Source organism: Pelodiscus sinensis, chromosome 9 (assembly GCF_052426305.1).
Source record: "Pelodiscus sinensis isolate ZL-2025 chromosome 9, ASM5242630v1, whole genome shotgun sequence".
NCBI classification, from domain to species: domain Eukaryota; kingdom Metazoa; phylum Chordata; order Testudines; family Trionychidae; genus Pelodiscus; species Pelodiscus sinensis.
This window is the reverse complement of record NC_143060.1, coordinates 39,267,408-39,288,210: the sequence shown is the minus strand read 5'-3', so window position 1 is coordinate 39,288,210 and position 20,803 is coordinate 39,267,408. Positions and strand designations below refer to the sequence as shown.

Below are 20,803 nucleotides of genomic sequence, written 5' to 3'. Positions count from 1 at the left end.
TGGCCGGAAGCAGTGCCGGCAGGGCATCAGATTAGGACTTAGAGTGTGGAGCTGCTGTCTCAGGCTAGCTGAGGGCTGTGCTTAAAGGAACCCGACCCCCACCCCGGACAGACAGTTCTCAGGGGTTCCCTGCTTACAAAGCAGTCCTGGCTTGGAGTGCCCTGAGTGCCCACACTCGTCACATTACAGCACTCGGCCATCAGCCTGGCTGCACTTGGGGGGGGGGGGGTCAATCAAGGGGCTTCAGGAGAGTTTCCACCCCGAGGAGCCCGCAGAGCCAGCCCAGTCCTCCCCATCGGGGGCTCGTACCCCATTCCTCCCTCACCTCCTTCCACTTACCCCTCCCTAGTCTCCCAAACTTTTTGACACGGGGACCAGTAAATCCATTCACGAGCTTTTGGAGGACTGGTAACATTCATTTGCATATTTGCATATTCAATAAGCAAATGATGAATATTCAAATAAGTTGTTTCTGGTCCTCCGAAAGCCCCCAGTGCCAGCGTTAGCAAAGCTTTTGATACAGTCACCCACAATATTCTTGCCAGCAAGTTAAGGGAATATGGATTGGATAAATGGACTGTAAGGCTGTGTCTAGACTACATGGCTCCATTGATGGAGCCATGTAGATTAGGGTTGTAGGCAAAGGCAAATGAAGACGTGATTTAAATGATCGCGGCTTCATTTACATTTACATGGCTGCCGCGCTGAGCCGACAAACAGCTGATCAGCTGTTTGTCCGCTCAGCGCGCTAGTCTGGACGCTCACGCACCGACATAAAAGCCCTTTGTCAGCAGCCCCGTTATTCCTTGTGGGATGAGGTTTACCGGGGCTGCCGACAAAGGGCTTTGATGTCGGCAGGGGAGCGTCCAGACTAGCGCGCTGAGTGGACAAACAGCTGATCAGCTGTTTGTCGGCTCAGCACAGCAGCCATGTAAATGTAAATGAAGCCGCGATCATTTAAATCACGGCTTCATTTGCCTTTGCCAAAAAAACAAATCTACATGGCTCCATCGACGGAGCCATGTAGTCTAGACATACCCTAAGATGGATAGAAAGCTGGCTAGATCAGGGTTTCCCAAACTTTTTACTTTAGTTGGAACCTGTTTTTTTCAGTACTGTCTTTTGCAGCCCAAAATATAAACGCATATAAAAAAAGAATGAAAAATGTATACATTTTCAGTGTTTCAGCCGGCTGCATCCTCCACCCAGCCTGGGTCAGGGCTTGGAGGATCTGGTGCCCCATGAGCACTTCAGGAGGCGGGAGCAGGAGCAGATTGGGGGTAGGGTATCTGGCTAAGAGGGAGGGTGTAAGGAAGGGTAGGGTTGCCATGTGTCCGGTTTTGTACTGGACAGTCCAGTATTTGAAGGTTTTGTCTGGAAAAGAAATTGAGAAATTACCAGACATATAAAATGCCTGGTATTTTCTAATTAGGTACATTTTATTATAATTAGGTGTATTAGTCCTTAGCTGCCTGACTGGTAAATGTGCTCGCGCTGAGTGTGTCTACCTGCCAGGCCGTTCGCAACTACTCCAGGGAGGGTATGTGGGAGGAGGGGGAGGCAAAATGGAATCCCTGGCCAGACTCACTCTTCTGCCAGGGTCTGCAGGGTCTGCATGTGCCCAGGTCAGTCCCGCTCCCCTCCCTTTCTCTTCTCGATCTCCCCAGTCCAGCCCTGCTTCCAACGGCCGGTTCCCCTCGCTACCCACCAATCTCCCCCGGTCAGCCCCGCTCCCCCGATGGCCCTCCCACCAGTCCCACTGTCCCCGTCCAGCCCTGCTTCCGGCAGCTGATTCTCCCATCCTCCTCCTCCTGATCTCTCCCGGCCAGCTCCCCCTCCCCCCATGCAGCCCTGGTTCTGCTGCCTGCCCTCTCTGATCTCCGCCGCTGGACAGGCCTGCTGCCCCCAACCCTGCTTCCGTCGCCTGCCCACCCACATACCCAGATCTCCACGGGACAGCCCTACTCCCCCAGCCCTGCTTTCGGCGCCCGCCTGGATCTCCATGGGAGAGCCGCGCTGCTCCCAGCCCTGCTTTGGCTGCCCACCTGCCTGCCTGCCCAGATCTCCACCGAGACAGCCCCACTCCCCCAGTCCTGCTTTTGCCGCCCGCTTCTTCCCCCCATCCTCCTCCCAGCCTGCCCTGCTCTGCTCCGCTCCCGGCAGCCATGCTAAAGCCCGGTATTTTTTTCCTGCGGCCCAGTACCGGGCCGTGGCCCATGGTTTGGGAAACGCTGTTCTAGAGCATCAGCCTATAGTTCACACGGTGCCCTGTAGAGGTCCCTGATCTAGAGCTGTGATTGGTGCTGGTGTGATTGTGTAATGGAGTTGGGACTCACTGTTGCAGTGCATCCTGCAGGTCATGCTGGGAATTAACTCTGACTCTCCTTCTGGTCTCACCTGTTGTCTCTCTGTGCTCTCTCCACCGTCTGGCTCTGAATCTGCATTGCTCCCAAGAGCACAGCATCCTCTTCAAGACACTGCCTTCCGGCAGTGCCCACCACTCAAATCTCTTGCTCCGTTCAGGCGTATCAACAGTTCTAAGTCTTGCCCTCTGCCCCCATGGCCAAACCAGTTCTGGTGTGGTCCTTCATCTCCGGGGCACGGCACAGTCTATAAAGCCCACCCTTTAGTGTGGCTAGAGACAGTGCAAGGGAAAAGGAAGGGACCCCAGCCATCCCACTACTCTGGCTCCTGATGGAAGGATCCTTTGGTTGTCCTGCCTGCCTTCTCTCTCGTCTACTGCCTCTTACTCCCTGGGCCACTTCTTCTGTGACCCTTTAGATCTTCTCAGTCCTTGTATCAAGACCACAGCCTGGTAGGCATCAAGTTGGCGCCTCCTTCTCCTGCTCTATTCTATCTAAAGTACTTCTCAGGGAATCAGTCCTGCACCTTCCTTGGTCAGGACCCCACTGCTCTTTGTTCTGCTGAGCAGCTCCTTATAACGGGGCCGCACCAGCAAGCCACCATCTCATTATCTCCTTATAAACCTATCTCTAATTGGCCAGGGCTCTGTGAAGGCTCCCTCGAGCCTGCTTCAACCCCTTCTGACCAGAGTGGGGCAGCCACCCCACTACAGACCTCCAGTATCATTTTAGGGTAGGGGCTGGTAAGGCTCCCTATGAGGCTATGTTTAGCGTTGCACTCTGCAGAGGTTTCTGGGCTAGAACCATGGCTGATAAAGCTCCTACTATTAGAATTAGGACATGGGCAGATTTGTTTTTTCATACTTGGATTTGCTTTATGGCTTGTGGAGATCCGTAAGCGAGAGTTACTGTTGGGGTCTGGAAGGCTCCTTGGACTAGCATTCAAGTTGTGGTCAGTATGGATTCCTGCACCAGGGTTAAGATTGTGACAGAGGCTCCATCTGGACATAATCCTGAATACATTTCCAGCCAAAGTGATGAATTGCTATAGATCCTAAATTCATTCTCCTTAAACCAGCTCACTTGGGCTTTGTCTACACTACGAGTTTTTGCCAGAAGAGGCAATGCAAATGAAGCGCTGATTAGCATTTTGTCATGCTTCATTTTCATAATCTCCTTCGATGCCTTTTGTGCAAGAGGTTTTTGCACAAAAACAGGCAGTGTAGACATATCCATTTTGCGCAAAAAGCATTTTTTGAGCAAGATCCTCATGCATTATCCTGGAGAGGGATAAGGATCTTGTGCAAAAAGGAGTTTTTGTGCAAAATGGACACGTTCACACTACCTGTTTTTGTACAAAAACCTCTTGTGCAAAAGGCATTCGAGGAGATTATGCAAATGAAGCGCAATAAAATGCTAATCAGCACTTCATTTGCTTTTCCTCTTCCGGCTATATAGATAAAGCCTTACTGCTTTCAACACAGTCTATTCAGCATTTTGGGGGATCCTTCCCATTGAATGAAACATATTGGACACTGGGAAAGATTTGTTCTGTCTTACAGTGTCCTCCTGGGTATGTCTACACTACAAAGTTAATTCGAACTAACAGACATTAGTTCGAATTAACTTTAATAGGCGCTACACTAGCGCTCCGCTAGTTCGAATTTAAATCGAACTAGCGAAACGCTTAGTTCGAACTAGGAAAACCTCATTTTATGAGGATTAAGCATAGTTCGAACTAGCTAGTTCGAATTAAGGGGTGTGTAGACCCTTAATTCAAATTAGTGGGAGGCTAGCCCTCCCTAGGTTTCCCTGGTGGCCACACTGGCCAACACCAGGGAAACTCTATGCCCCCCTCCCGGCCCCGGACCCCTTAAAGGGGCAGGGGCTGGCTACGGTGCTCATGCCAGGTGCAAGCCTGCCAGCACCCAGCCAGAAGACCCTGCACCTGGCACGGATCGAGCCACCCACCCGATGCCCCCCAGCCCTCCTCCTCTTCCTGGGACCAGGCTGGCGGCTACCCGGGACCGCAAGAGGCGGGCACCCGCCTGGGCTAGTGCAGACATCGTGGAGCTCGTCCACGATCTCCGCGCTAGGCACAGGAAAGTGGCCGGCTAGGGCAGGAGAGCTGCCAGCCTGGCCACCCAGGAGCAGGTGTGCATGAAAATCAAGGTTGTCCACTGAGACCCCCGACCCTGAGCCCTGAGCTTACAATGGCCGTCCTGGGTCAGACCAAAGGTCCATCTAGCCCAGTAGCCTGTCTGCCGACAGCGGCCAACCCTAGGGACCCTGGAGGGGATGGACCAAAGACAGGGTACGTCTACACTACAGCGCTAGTTCGAACTAACTTAGTTCGAATTAGTTAATTCGAACTAAGCTAATTCGAACTAACGCGTCTAGAACTAAAAACTAGTTCGAATTAGCGTTTTGCTAATTCGAACTAGCAAGTCCACATTGAGTGGACTCTGAACAGGGCTTAGGGATGGCCGGAAGCAGTGCCGGCAGGGCATAAGAGGAGGACTTAGAGCGTGGAGATGCTGTCTCAGGCTAGCCCAGGGCTGCGCTTAAAGGGTCCCGACCCCCACCCCGGACACACAGTTCTAAGGGGTGCCCCGCTTACAAATAAGTTCTGGCTTGGAGTGCCCGGAGTACCCACACTGGGCACATCACACCACTCGGCCATCAGCCCGGCTGCACTTGCCGCAGGCTGCCATCTGGGGAGAGGGGGCAATCGGGGGGCTGCAGGAGAGCTTCCACCCCCAGAAGCCCGCAGAGCCAGCCCAGTCGTCCCCATCGGGGGCTCGTACCCCATTCCTCCCTCACCTCCTTCCACTTACCCTTCCCTAGCCCCCCTTCTTCTTGATGTACAAAATAAAGGACACGTGTGTTCAAAAATAGAAACTCTGTTTATTTAACAAAACTCGGGGAAACTGGGAAAAGGAGGTGGGAGAGGGGAAGAGAGAGGCTGGGAGAGGGGAGGGGGAAAACTGGGAGGAGGGAGCTGAAAGGGGGAAGCAAGGGAAAGGAGGGGGTGGGGAAACTGAAGGATCAGGGGTGGGGGTCTCGCCGGGCCAACTACCTCCCAGTACGGCGAGGGAGGGGGCCTCGGCGTCCCCGGGGGGATGCGGTGAAGGGTGCGGAGGTTGAGGTGGGGGGTGTGGACATTGAGGAAGAGGTTGTGGGGGTTGAGGAGGAAGAGGTGGGAGGGGGGCAGGAGTGGGAGGAGGGACAGCAGTTGGGGGGGCAGCAGGCACAGGACCAGCACGGGGCACCATGCTCTGCAGCAGGAGCTGCAGGTTGGTGCTCAGCCCTCGGAACTCAGCCAGCAGCTTGTGGCGGACCTGCAGGTCTTCCCGCATCCAGGCCTGTAGTGTGCGGTGCACGGCTCGCAGGGCCCCCAGGTGCTGGTCCCGGTACTCCTGCTCCGTGCTGGCGGTCCGGAGCAGGCCGCGGGTGCGGGAGCATGTCCCGGGCGGGGTGGTGCGCCCTGCACGAGCAGCTGGTGCAGCTGTAGAGAAAGAAGAGAAGGGGTCAGTTCTCCCTGGGGACGCAGAGGATGATGCCCAGCCCCCTCCCCAACTCCGCAACGTGACCATGTCCTGCACCGTCACAGCCGCTGTGCTTGTACAGAGGCCATGGTCAGGATGTCTGGCTCTCCCCAGGACTGAGAGCTGCCCCAATACCGCACCCATGTCCCTGTGCCATGTATAGTGTGGCCGGGGCGGCGGGGAGGATGGGGAGATGTCCCCTGCTTCCGTGTAGAGGGGACATGTGAAGGGAAAGCATCCTGCTGGGTCCTGCTCCGGGGTCGGGAGCATGTCACGTCTCTTTGCACAAGCATGAGTCTATTGGGCAATGGCCCCTGGGTGTCACGCAGCTGGAGCCACCTGCCCAAAGGTGGCATGGCACGTGCTCGCACGTGCACAGGTGTCTGCGTGATCCGTGGAAGGCATGGCCCACGCACGCGGTCTCTGGTCTCCCTCCCACCTCCCCCCCCCCCCGAACTACTTAATTCAAAGTACTTACCCAGTACGATCTCCCTGGACGACCCTGCTGGAACAGCTGGCGGTGGCCCCTCCGGTGCGCCCAGGTCAGGGCCCTCTGGTTCTGGCTCGCTGTCCCCGGGCTGACACGGACCGCCCTGCCCCCCAAGAGTTGGTGGAGGGCAGCGAAGTAGGGGCAAGTGGCAGCCCCTGCATCGGCGCCTCCCCTTGTGGCCCTAGCGTACCCCTGCTGCAGCTGTTTTAACTTAATTCGCACCTGCTCCTGGGTGCGCCTGTGTCCCCTGCTGGCCATGGCGGCTGCTATGCGGCCGTAAACGGCCGCGTTCCTCCTCCTAGTGCGGAGATCATGGACATTGGGGGCCTGCCCCCAAATCTCAATGAGGTCCATGACCTCCGCACTAGACCAGGAGGCCGCACGCCGTCTACGGCCCCTCGCTGGCCCCTGGGTGCTCGGGGACTGGGCAGGGGACGGCTCACTGCCACTGGCTACCTGGCTCATTGTGGGGCCACTGGCTCAGGGGCAGAGACTGCTGGCAGGGCTGGCTGACTCCAGTGCCGTCTGGCCAGAGTCTACCCCTTTAAGGCCCCGGGGCTGTGGGAGAGGAGAAGAGTTTTCCTGGTTGTGCCCAGAGAGGCCACCAGGGGGAACCTGGGGAGGGCTAGCCTCCCACTAGTTCGAACTAAAGGGCTACACAGCCCTTAGTTCGAACTAGTAAGTTCAAACTAGGCTTAATCCTCGTAAAATGAGGTTTACCTAGTTCAAACTAAGCGCTCCGTTAGTTCGAATTAAGTTCGAACTAACGGAGCGCTAGTGTAGCGCCTATGAAAGTTAGTTCGAACTAACGTCTGTTAGTTCGAACTAACTTTGTAGTGTAGACATACCCTCGCTGAGTTGGCTTGTCCCCAAGGGTAATTCTGTCTGAAGCTCTCTCAAAGTAGCTAGTGAAGCAGTCTCCAGCAGGATTATTTGGTTTTATTCCAAATAGGCCTGCTGATAAAGGGGACAACTGCAACAGGGTCCAGCAACTCAAAAGGCAGTAGTGGCTGGAGCCTTGGGTCCTTTGAATTGCCACTGGAGTACTTACTGGGCAAAGTGCTCTGGACAATGCTAAGGGCTGGTGGGGGAGGTGTGTGTCATTCTCTGGGTGATGCTGACGGCTGGCTGCCCGCTACCTCCACTCCTTCTGCCTGAGCTCCACCCCTTTTAGGTGCATGGAGCCAGCCCCTCCACCTTGCCCAGGGGCCTAGCAAGTCTGTCAGACCCCAATTCCAAACCTTCTTAACAAAACAAATAAAAACTTTACAGATTCTTCTGTGCAGGTTGAGTAGTTCCTTCCCCAGTCATTCTATCACAACATTAAGTTCAGCAGCCCAACATTTCCTGACATACATCAGAGCCACAGCAACAAAAGGATTTTGTAACATCATCTTTCTGTCCATTAAGTTTCTGGAGAAATTCCTCTCTCTCTCTCTCTGGTAGCTATAGTAGCAGTCCATTTGGGCACACAGACTAACACCTCATCTTTCTAGAGGGTATTGTGATTTCCCCCTTCATCTCCTGCTGCCCTCTTTTCTGAGGATCAGCCAGGTAAGTTCCAGATCTTTTCCCAGGTGCAGAAGGTGTAACTAACTGCAAGCTCCTGTGACCCTGAAAAAATAATATTCCTTATGCCTTCACATTCATCATTAAAAAGTCACCATCCATAGTGCTGTCTCTGAGATACTGTAGTTAGTCCCTGTTCTAAATAGCAGGTATAAACGTCATTGTTTATTACATAAAATGCTAATCTTTGGACAATTTAAATTTTTATGGTGTCCTCTTCATTCGGCGTCTGATAGGTTTCTGATACCATTAAATATAGTCCCAACAATTTAACCACTTCATCATGGTAGATATACTTTTATCCATGACCACTTCAAGGGAAGTGACAGCTCAGACCTTCTAACAGATTAGAAGAAGACAACAAAGTTTATCATCTACCATCTGTGCTTTTCAGGATCATTTATTTATTTTTTGTTTGTTTGTTTTGCTGGTTTGGTTTGCAGAAACTTGAAGCCTTGGCACAAACAACTGCTGCTAAGATCAGCCGTGAATCAGCTTTCCATTACTACAAATCAATTGTTTAAATGTAAGAGATAAATTGACTTGGACTTGTCTCAGATATAATTTCATCTTGCAAACAACAGACACCAAAGTGAAAGGAAAGAGTGGTAATGATGACATCACAGATCTTTCTATCTGACTCCCTCTAGGAAAAAAAAACCCTTTGTAAAAGCATATTTATCTTGGATGTCTTTAGGCGTTTTTATCAGGCACATGACCCATTCAGTCTGATGGATAAGATGAACAATGTTATTTCATGAGCCAAGGTTATTACTATGTCTATATATAATTATATGTCTCTATCACCCAAAATTAACAGAATTGTGTTTTAAAATACATGTTCATGTGTTTTTCCAGAAGGTATAGGAATAAGAGTGATTAAGATAAGTGTGTTGTCATAGGGTATCTAGTCAGGGTACAGTATTCCCCATGGGCATAATTTGATCTCCTATATGTAGTCACTGTCTCATCCTGTCTGCTTCTTCCAGAAATCTGTCATTAGTTACATACTGATTTTACTCCAGAGACCTGAACTAATTATGTCCAAGAAATACATTGGTGTCAGCTGATGGTAACAATAGTGTTATAGCATGTGTCTTTAGAGTGGTTTCACTAGCATCAACATAAAGTGTAAAAATCATACTTCACATGGGGACCTGTATGCTAAGTAGTTAAATAGTAAAAATAATCATGCATATTAAATTGGCAAGTATGGGCTTAGTAAAAAATATTAAACACACGAAGAAGTGACACTAGCTTCAACCCAGAATTTAGAAACTTTTCAAAAAACAAAGTTTGTTTAAGCAAATATTATCCAAAGGTGAAAGTTCTAGAAGATGCTATAAAGAAATGAGAAAGATAAATACATCTTGTTTAATAAGTATTTGAAAGGCGGAACAGATTGATTTTTATTTTAAAGCCTTCTCATCAATTAGGACAGTGCTAAAAGGAGATCTGAAGAAAGTTTATTATAAAAGCATATCAATAGTAGGTGGTCTCCATCTGCAAGTATATGAGAGATAATAATGTTCCAAGATATTGAAGACTCCATCTGGTGTGTGATCAGGGAAAATTCTCAGCCCCCTAAAGTAAAAATATTAAGTGTCTACTCTGTTCTTTGCATAATGGACCTTCCATTGAAGTTAAAATATCTGTGCATTCCAAAAACAGTATAAAAGCTAAAGGCTGTGTCTTCTGATCTGCAAGAAACCTGGTGAATTCTAGCCTACTGGCAGGCACCTCTAAAAAGACTTTATATTAAACTATTACACCATTGTATAGAAATGATTTTAACCCAAAATATTCCCATGTTTAAAAAAATACATCAAATACAACAATCACACCCAAACTTTGAAAATCTTGGGTCCATTTAACAAGGACAGAACTCTCATTGAATTCATTGAGTCTTGGATTTCATCCTAATGTTTGGGATTACTGTAAAACACTACACTACTAATTTTATAAGAGATGGAGAGGTCAGCTTGATATAGTGCAGTGATACATTTCTGAACTCCACCAGAGAAAATAACTCAGGCACCTTAGCTCCTTGTTTTCTGTACTTCATGAAGAACATGCAGCCCAGTGAAGGCAGGACTAATATTCCTGGCCAACAGTGAGAGGACAAAATGGCTCATGGCCTGGCTGATCAAAGACAAAACTAAACAAAATGTTTCTGTGAGCGTTGGTGAAGAAATGTTTCCCTGTGCCCATATTAGCGATGTAAAATACAGTTTATGTAGTAAACTAGTTAAATGTTCAATTTAACCAGTTAAATGTTTAAATGGGGATTGTGGGGGACCCACTCCAGCCTGCTGGGTTGGAGTGGCCCCCCACCTGCCGTGGCCAGGCTAGGGTGGGGCAGAGGCCGCTCCAGCCTCATGCTGGGCTGCCAGCTCCCAGTCTGTGTAGGCTTGGAGCTGGCAACCCTGAGGGTCTGGAGCAGTCCACCACCTGTGTCGTTATCCAGTAAGCATCTCCCAGTAAGGGGGATGCTTAATGAGTAAGTGGTTACTTGTTCACATCCATAGCCCTTATAACTGCTTCTCTAGAGTACCCCTAAGGGAACTCGTATCACTGGTTGAGAAACACTGCTTTACAGCGTCACTTCTTACGGAAACAGCTTATTATTATATAAAATGTATCATCCCTAACAGCTAAGCCATTTCAAGGAGAAATGGATAAAACAAAAGGACTAGGATTACTAAAATGGCTTCTAAATGGTTTAATCTCTGTGGGTTTTCTATATACTGTATGATAAATTTACTATAAGCACTGAATGTAGAAGTTTGTAATCTTGGTCACTAAGGGCATGCCTACACTGGGGAGTTATTTCAAAACTAGACAATTAGCCCATCATAAGACAGGATTTTCAGGTCTCTCTTCCACATCGGTCTTCTCTCCTGAGCCTCCAGTCTCTCACTCCATCTCTCTCCTCCTCCTACTTCCTCCCCCTCTCTCTCTCAGCTCTCCTCCGCCTCCTGCCTCTCTCTCTGTCTCTCTCTTTCACTTCTCCTCCCCTCCTATATCTCACCCGGGGGACCGTGGAGCCCAAATGGCCATTTGGGCTCCGCGCTCCCCGTGCTGCATGGGGGGCGCGGAGCCCAAATGGTTGCTTGCGTCGCTTGCTCCCACGCGGTGGCCCGGCTGAGCGGCGCAGAAGTCAGCCGAGCGCCACAGCGGGAGGCGAAGGGGGGCGGGGTGATGATTTTCATGGCCTGGGGGCAGGGCCTGGAGCCGCTGTTACACCGCACGTCACCGCACCGCCCCCCTTCGCCTCCCACCATGGCACTCAGCTGACATGTGCACTGTTCAACCGGGCCACCGCATGGGAGCAAGCGGCACAAGCAGCCGTTTGGGCCCCGCACCCCCATGCAGCAAGGGCCGCCCAGAGGGAACAGCCAGCATTTCGGCATTACAGACTCTCAGAAACTGGGCTACTATATATATGATAACAAGGTGAGCATCCACACTACCAAGCCTATTATTTCAAAATAAGGGGCTTGTTATTCTAAAATAATAACTCCTGCTTGTGAAGAGGAATAAGATCATTTTGAAATAGTTATTTTGGGAGTTATTATTTCGAAATAACCTGGTGGTGTAGACATAGACTAAATAAATTCAATAAAAAACAATGTATCCATGTTAACTTCTTGACTTTAGTGGCTGTAGAGCATTCACTGCTGGCAGTGGATATCATGCTAGGATAATCCAATGCCTGATGCAAACGATTTAAAAAAAGGGGGGGAGAAAAAGTCAGATACTGCCAAAAATACATTTTTTTTTGTACTCTATAGTTTGTTTTACTTAGGAAAACGGCCTGGTCATACCCTGCAGCATGCATTCATTACCGTGATCTTTGACTGGCAGATGTGGAGTAATAGGATGCATATTTTAATGCTTATTATAATACCCTGTCCAAAAACAACTTGACAAATTTGTGATTTCGACAGTATCTCATTTTGCTGGCTGCAGTGCTCTGTGATTGCCTGGTCCACGTGGCTTCCAGATTATGCATACCACCAATACTTCTCATTAAAATGGCCACAGTTCACCAGTTTCGGTAGCTTGGAACGAACTTGGAATGAATTATTATACAACAAAGAAGCTGCTGTCATGCAGAACAAAAGACAAGCAAAAGAGAGCTTTGGCTTAATGAGGCTAAGTGAGTGTCTCCCCTGCATCACCAGCTACTTGACGCCATTTGAGCATGGATTTTTTTTCTCCACAGGCCAAAACCTTTGGTCTATTATTTTGTGTTTATGCACCTTGAGGCTAATATACATTTTAATATGCTGCACATGGAGAAAAAAATCAGCCATTAGATTAGAACATGTGCACTCCCTGTTAAATTAATGACAGCCAAACATAGAGATAAATTTAGGTTTTCATATTTAATTATAGCACACTGCAGTACGTTTAGCATGGATAAATTGCACTATTATTATGCTTCATTTTTTGACATCTTTTCCTATTAACCATGCACACTTACCCCCTTTATTTCCCCAGTACCACACATAACATCTTTGTATGTATCATCATTCCTTAAGACTATTAAATTCTTAGTCACTACAGGGCTTTTTGTTGTTGTTGTTGTTGTTGTTGTTACTTTAGGTTAGTTAGGATACAATACTTCAAAATAGCCTTTGTTTAGACTTGCTATATAAAGAGGCTATCTATCTATCTATCTATCTATCTATGAAAATGACAAGAAAAAATTCACTGCCTCACTAGTATTTCAGACATATATTTTCAAGTCTGCAAAATATTTACAGTGACTTTCTTTTTCCTGAGTATTTTGGTGCAACATTTCCCATATGTGAGTGCATAATGTATTCCTTTGTGAAACAGAAATATGATTTTTGAAAGGAAAAAGTAAACAATATGTGTAATCTTTTATTTTCTCTATGGAATTTCATAGCTGAATACAGCAATGTTAAAATGGACACTGATAGAATTAGGACATTTTTAATTACAAAATGGTTGGATCATGAGAAATTCAGCTGTATTTTAGTGTACAATAATTTAGATAAAGCAAATGTTGTTAGCTTTCTATAATTGAGGCTTGTTTGCCATGGTTACTGAAACAAGAATAACACCAGAATTTAGGACCTGTCCTTGATTGTTTATTGAAGACAATACAAAAACTCAAATGAGAGTAAAATTGTTTCACTTCTTAGACTGTGTGTTCTTATCAGATTTACTCTGGAAATATGCAGAAGAATTACTGGATAGCTATTAAACAGTTATGGTCCTGTTATGTCTCTCAACAATTGTTACTGTCTGTTAGTGCTTTTAACTTCTTTTGAAGTAAATTCTCTCCTTTTCAACTTTTAGTGCAAGGTGAAAAAGAGGTGGTTGTGTTGCAAAATTAATGAAATATTATTTTCCAGAGTGAGTTAGGACAGCTTATAGCTCATAGCAAGGGGAAGATGTTTCTACTCCTACTGTGAGCATAAGCAGGTAAAAGATATTACGCCACAGGCTTATTCCTAGATTATTTCTTATTGGATAGTTGTTTCATGACAAAAGACACTGTGGTTTGATGACCAGAGGGTCATGACAGGAATAATAATCACCATATTAAAGGGTGTCTGGATCTTGGTGATAAAGCATTCTTCATAGCAGTCAATCAGCAGTTACTGGTGGAAGAATTTTCCTCAATGGCAGAGGAGGACACATTTTTCATATTCACTGAGAGCAAGTCTCTCCCCTTTCAAATCTTCTGTTCTCTATCAACCATTAGCGCTAAACAGTTATGCACAAATATTTTCTTTGCCAGGTGAAACTCACAACATTTTTAGATTTTCCTCTAATTTGTAAACAATTTAGGGCTAAATATAACATATTTTGACCAGTACCATATTGGAAATTTGATTTACACCTATAAGTGGCTTGAAGTAGACTTAATCATTCAAGGGATTTTACAATAGCTATAGAACCTTACTCTTTGAATAACATATTTGAAGAGAGCCCAGATCTGTAACGATTGAGAACTAATTGTCTCAAGTCCAAGTACTAGAATTTGTGTCATCAACTAATGGAAAACTATTTATTTGTCAGTGCAGATTTTGATAATGTAGCTTGCTTCCCTAAAGGGGTAGTCAGTGCTTTTAAATATTTAACCTATAATGACTAGCATTAGAAACTGATGTTGTATTTAGAAATCTTCCTACAGTAGCCACCCTTTGTGATAAGGCTCATGTTTTTAAACATTTGTATTTCCAAGATGCCCATCACCATATTAGAATGTGTTATTCACTTATAAGATGCAGGATATAATATAAGATGTAGCTTTGTATGAATACATTCTATGTCCTAAAATATCTAGTTGGCAGTAAAATATGTATAACAATAATAATAAATAAAAGGTTCCCCCTCTTTATTTACAAGTAGCTATTTTGGTAAAAGATGTCTTCATGCATAAGAGTATTCCCTGAGGGCTCATCTAGACTACATCCCTCTTTTGAAAAGAGGGATGTAAATTAGGCACATCGAAAGTGCAAATGAAGTATGGATTTAAATATCCCACTCTTCATTTGCATATTTGCGTCCGATCGCCGTTTTGAAAAAGGGTATTTCGAATGTGAAACCACAGTCTAGACGCGGTTCTTTTGGGAAAAAAATCCTTTTTTGAAAGATCCCATATTCCTGAAAAAATGAGGAGTATGGGATCTTTCAAAAAAGGTGGGGGGTTTTTTTCAAAAGAACTGTGTCTAGACTGCTGTTTCACTTTCGAAATACCCTTTTTCAAAACGGCGATTGGACGTGAATATGCAAATGAAGAGTGGGATATTTAAATCCATACTTCATTTGCACTTTCGATGTGCCTAATTCACATCCCTCAATTTGAAAGAGGGATGTAGTCTAAACATAGCCTGTGAGTTTAATGGGACTAGAAACAGACATAAAGTTACTTGTATTTGAGGAACTAGAAAGAGCAGTGTCACACTAAATTTTGAGACATTTAATTAATAACAATTCTATTCAGTGTGAAATAAGTGTATAACTAGTCTTGTGCTACTGATCATAGATACCAGATGAGAGATTAATTTTGAACCTAAAAATCTGTTGTCCCAAGTATTATCTTTGTTGTTGTTCTTGTTGGTTTCTCTGTAGTGTTCTCTTAATAGTTCATTATGCTCTGAATGTCATAGAAAAATTATAAATGTGTTTTAAAGTTAATTATCTTGACTATAACATATCATTGTTCTTTTAGGAGTAGTTTGAGTCTTTGGGCACAGTCTCAAATGTGGGAGGGTGGGAAGCTGCACCAGAGACCTGGAGAAATTGATTTTCCTGGGGAAAAGACACACACATACACACACACACACACTCTTTCTCGCGCGCGCTCTCTCTTATTCTTTATGATGTATATATAGGATAACTATCAGGGATGGTCTAGATGGTACTAGGTCCTGGTATGAGGGCAGGGGACTGGACTCATGATCTCTTGAGGTCCCTTCCAGTTCTAGTGTTCTATAATTCTATAATTATGTGTATTGTAGATTATAATCTGTTGAATGAAGGATAATTATCCATTTGTATGTGTTTGAGGGATGGGGCATGCAACAATCCACACATTTTTTGAGAGAGGGGAATCATTTGGTTTAGGATTATGGGATACAATTAGAATTAAGAGTTAGAATTAAGAAAGAATAAATTTAGGATTAATCTGAGGAAAATCTTTCTAACAGAAAAACTGGTTAAATTATGATATGACCTCTTCATGAAAGTGATGGAAGTCTCATTTATAGGTTATTTTAAAACTGTATTGGATAAACACTGGCAAACATACTTTAGGGGCCAATCTTTCATCGACAGGAAGATGTATTAGTCTGTTAGTAAAATTTTTGTCAGATTTTCATGACCCTTCCAGAAAGTTCCAATTTTGTCCTACATATTACCACCTCAGTTTTTACAGTATTCCCTATATACATAAAAATATTCAATTTATGATTTACTTCCTATACTGGTCTAACATTATCTAATTATTATGACCACGGACATGTTTTAAAGACCATGTGTTGAATTATAAGATCAGAAAGTTTAATGACTGAATTCAAGCCTGCCAACATGTGGTACCAGTTCCTCATAAAAAAAGTTGTTTCTGTCACTTCCTCTGTTGGTGTTTCCCATCCTTTAAAAACTACTTTAGTTTGTCATACTTTGTAATAGTAGTCTAAAATATTGAAGGATCTTTAAGCGTCTCTTCTCCTCAACCACTATTTGTGATGGAAATAAAGGATTTGGGGGTGCTGCCACACCCCCTGTCTTGAAATAGTTTCCATCAAATACCAGGATTACAGTTTGGTTCAGTGGCTTACAGGGCCCCTACTATAAAAATTGTTCTGGCACCCCAGCCAACTGCATACTCACTCTTCCTTAACAATCACATTTAAAGTTTTGTATTGTTTCCTCCATTGTTGAGGAAACAACGTTTCAATTGGAACAATAGTTTGAATTGTGACTGAGTAAATTTACTAGAAAGTTTCAGTCCTTCCCTCCATATGTTATTCCCACACTGCCCAAGAGCCAATGTACCGAATCACTGAAAGTTACTAACATAAAATGTTGGGTACTTCATGTCTATATGACGGAATTGAGAAAAAGGGTTTCTAAACCCTATTTCACAGAATTCATTAAGGCTGTGGAACCTAGTTTGGGTTATTCCCCCAGGAAGTATTTACCATACACCTATAATCTGCCATGCATGCGCACATCAGGACTCTGTAATAGTTTGAAAGGGTCTGGCAAGACTTTTTTGATTCTCGTGAATCTCATTCATGCTGTTTACACTTGGGTACTCAGAGTTGATATTTAAAGATACTGAGGCTACGTCTACATTGACGTGATCTTGCACAAATACTCTTTAACACAAGAGTTCTTGTATTAAAGTATTTGCGCAAGAGAGCATCTACACTGGCATGTGCCTTTGCGCAAGAGATGTGCTTTTGCGCAAGAGCATCCATGCCAGTGTAGACACTCTCTTGCGCAAGAAAGCTCCAATGGCCATTTTAACCATCGGGCTTTCTTGTGCAAGAAATTCATGTTGCCTGTCTACACTGGCCTCTTGTGCAAGAGGGCTTATTCCTGAGCAGGAGCATCATAGTTCTTGCGGAAGAAGCACTGATTTCACACATTAGAAGATCAGTGTTCTTGCGCAAGAACTCGCGGCCAATGTAGACAGGCAGCAAGTTTTTGCGCAAAAGCACCCACTTTTGCAAAATCATGCCAATGTAGACACAGCCTAAGGGTATGTCTACACTGGTCGTTTTTCCAGAAAAACTACACTTACGTCCACATTGCTATTGCGTTCTTTTGACAGAAAGTCAAAAGAACTGGGGGAGAGGGTGTCTTCTGACAGCGGTAAACCTCATTCTGTGAGGAAGAAGCCTTTTTCGGAAAAAGCTTTTTCGGAAAAAGGCACATGTAGATGCGGAAGAGACTGTTTTTTTAAAAAAGAAGAGGCCTCCAGGAAAAAGGACAGGTGCCCTGGTGGCCACTCCATCCACAGTAATCACAACTGAAATGCAAGATAGCGTCCGATCTATGTGGACACTATCTTTCAAAAAAGCAGATTGCCTTTTTGTTGCACTTTTGCTGTGTAGATGCTCTTTCTAAATAAGTTTTTCTGGAAGATCTCTTCTGGAAAAGCTTCTTCTGAAAGAAGCTTGCAGTCTAGACATAGTCTAACTTAACTGCACAAAATTAATAAAGAATTTTTTGTTAAAAATCAACACACATGGCACCTGAATTTGTGAGAAACCCACAAGTGTTCCACTGCAATCAACAATACATTTTTTTTTCAAATCCTGAGAATAGAGGCCTTTAATTTTAATGTACTTATCATTATGGCACTTATCATATGGCATTTATCATTGTGGTACATAGCATAGAATCTAAAATTCAAGGAAAGATAATGTAAATGTAGCTTCTTTATGAATAAACTTTTACTCTTCAATTTAAAATATTGAAATTACACTACAATATTTCTTTTCCAGCCTCAGGACTAAGACCCTGATTGAATGAGGTCATCAGGCATTTTGGCCATGAAAGCAAAAGCAGCCAGAGAGAGGGGGGTAGGGAAGCATAACGAGCATTGGATCAGCCTATTAGTTATTATTTATTGATTTTATTTGGATCAAACCCTCGGTGCTTGTGAAATTAATTGTCCATTTAAAATTTTTCCATGTAAACAAGAAAGACACTTTAAAACTACAAAGCTACAGTGGATTTTCCTTTTTACCAACTTTTTACGCTCTAAAAACTGTGGCCAATGCATTTGCCAACTTTTTCATCAGTTGTGAGGGATCATGGGTCTTAACTTTGTTTCCTCAGGCAGTCCTCAGATTGCAACCACCATCCAAAAGCTCAGGGCCATCCCTACTAGCCCAGCACTGGTACCCTCCCTTACCCCTGACTGAAGCTGTGGGGGAAAGGGTTACAAACTATGCTAGACTGGATAGACTGGACAACATTTGCTGTAGTGACATCCAATCTGACCAGTCTGAGAGAGTTGGCAACGTGGATCAGGAGGGAGTCTGGATGCAGCTAAATAGCGCTTGGGGCAATTTGGTGCCCCAAATTTCATGGTGCCCTATGTGACTGCGTGTTTTGCCTATCAGTAGGAATTACCCTGCTAAAGCTCACTGTTGCTGGTAGGAAGGGCTATGTGACATACCCTCTTCTAGTTCAGCCTCCATTTTGAATGTAGCTTTCAGTGTGGCTTTGAGTATTCATTTTGCAGCAGGAACTTGACACCTGATGGACAGACTGTGTCTTGAGACTGAGAGAACAATCAAGGGTCATCATCATCATCCAATAGCATTATTCTCAATAGAATAATTATTTGCTATCAGCAAGGCCATTGACTTTGAATGCCTCTCAGCCCAGAACTCTACCAGGGATGGCTATTGGAGTCTGGAAATTCACTGGTGAAAGCACAATGACTAGCAACGTGTCAGAGGTTCTTTTTAAAAGAGGAATGCTCTCTATGCAAAGCAGGCCATTTCACTGAGAAAAGATGACAGGACGGCAAAGAAAACCAGAAGGATTGCTTCATCTTTAAAAAGTCAAATCAAATTGAGGTGTATCAGCCTCACACAGTACTAGAAGGGTTTAACCTGGCTCATCTGGGAAAGAGCCCTTGCCTTCACAGCACTACTGGACATGCTCTAGCTAGAGGCCACCTGTGAAGGAGTATAGAGCTGTTCAGTCAGGGCTAACTGCCACTAGGGAAGGAGGTGCAGTAGGAGCCCCAGTGGAGGAAACACTGACAGATGAAGTCATGGCGGCCGATCCGTGAGGAACTGTAGGTGAAGCCCCACAAACTGGAGCCAAGGGGCAGAGAGGACCACCCACAAAAGACTTATAGAAAGTAGCCCAGGTCAGGGAATGGTAAATGCCAGCAGCTCGGTGTGTTGCAGTGGGATTCCCCGCTGAGCTAGCAATAGACCATTCCACTGCTGACGGGGGCCTGGGTTGGGACCCGATGGAGGAGGAGGGCCTATGTTCTTCTACCCCTTCTTCTCCAACCCCTTACGGGGATCTACACCTATTGTCCTGGCATTGGCTACTAAGATGTACTACCCTGGCTACAGGGGAAAATATATTGACATTTTGGCCACTAGGTCATACTGCCCTGACCACAGCGGAGAGTATAGTGACTCTGTGGCTGCTAGGCCATACTACTCTGACCACATAGGGAATTAGATTGACTCTTTGGCCACTAGGCCATGCTCCCCTAACCAGAAGGGGAAGTGGATTAACTTTGTGACCATTAGGCTTTGTTACCCTGAGAAAGGGGAAGGGGTGTTAGGCCACACTGCCCTGAGAGAGAGAGAACTCTGCCTGGGAGGCCACACTATCTTGAGAGGTGGGGAAGTGACTACTGACTTTGGACATTAGTCCATGCTGCCCTGAGAGCAAGGGGTCACAGAGGACCTGACGTCACCTTTATAGGGGGACAGGCAAGGCACCCCTCGACAAGGACTCACAGGTTGGGAGGGCCGAGTTCACATTGAAAAGGGGGGGGGGATTTATTCAGGATTTATTTGTTTTCATTGTAACTCGCTTGTCCTCTTTAGGTTTAAAATGTTTGTGGATAAGAAATCCTTTTGCAAGGCCTGTGTTCTTTGTTTTATTGCCATGTTTTCTCTGAATGATATACCTGGAACCAGAGGTCTCACAGCAAGTTGAACTCAGGGGATTGGGAAGAACATGCCTAAGCAAGTAGGCTACGTCTACACTGGCCCCTTTTCCGGAAGGGGCATGTTAATTTCAGCTAGCGTAGTAGGGAAATCCGCGGGGGATTTAAATATCCCCCGCGGCATTTAAATAAAAATGTCCGCCACTTTTTTCCGACATCTTCTAGAAAATCCGGAAAAGAGCGTCTACACTGGCCCCGATCCTCCGGAAAAAGCGCCCTTTTCCGGAGGCTCTTATTCCTACTTTGAATAGGAAGTAGGAATAAGAGCCTCCGGAAAAGGGCGCTTTTTCCGGAGGATCGGGGCCAGTGTAGACGCTCTTTTCCGGCTTTTCTAGAAGCCGGAAAAAAGCGGCGGACATTTTTATTTAAATGCCGCGGGGGATATTTAAATCCCCCGCGGATTTCCCTACTATGCTAGCTGAAATTAACATGCCCCTTCCGGAAAAGGGGCCAGTGTAGACGAGCCCGTAGGGAATTAAAGAAGAGACTTGTTCCAGGAAATAACAATGAGGAGTCCGGTGGCACCTTTAGAGTATGTCTAGACTACATGCCTCTGTCGTCAGAGGCATGTAGATTAGGCTACTCAGCATAGGGAAATGAAGTCGCGATTTAAATAATTGTGGCT

At 45.7% G+C, this 20,803-nt stretch overlaps 1 protein-coding gene across 5 annotated transcripts in view; it reads left to right on the top strand.

Moving 5' to 3' along the window:
* DPYD (dihydropyrimidine dehydrogenase) overlaps window positions 1-20,803 on the top strand; it is a 675,852-nt gene that overhangs the window by 606,183 nt on the left and 48,866 nt on the right. Inside the window, exon 21 of one of the 5 annotated variants that reach the window (XM_075936590.2) lies at window positions 8,414-8,567. The exons of the other annotated variants lie outside the window; for them this stretch is intronic. Coding sequence (XP_075792705.1) covers window positions 8,414-8,494 — 81 coding nt within the window. The 3' untranslated portion in view covers window positions 8,495-8,567. Of the gene's footprint in view, window positions 1-8,413; window positions 8,568-20,803 lie in introns of those variants that run through there. 5 annotated transcript variants of the gene reach the window in all.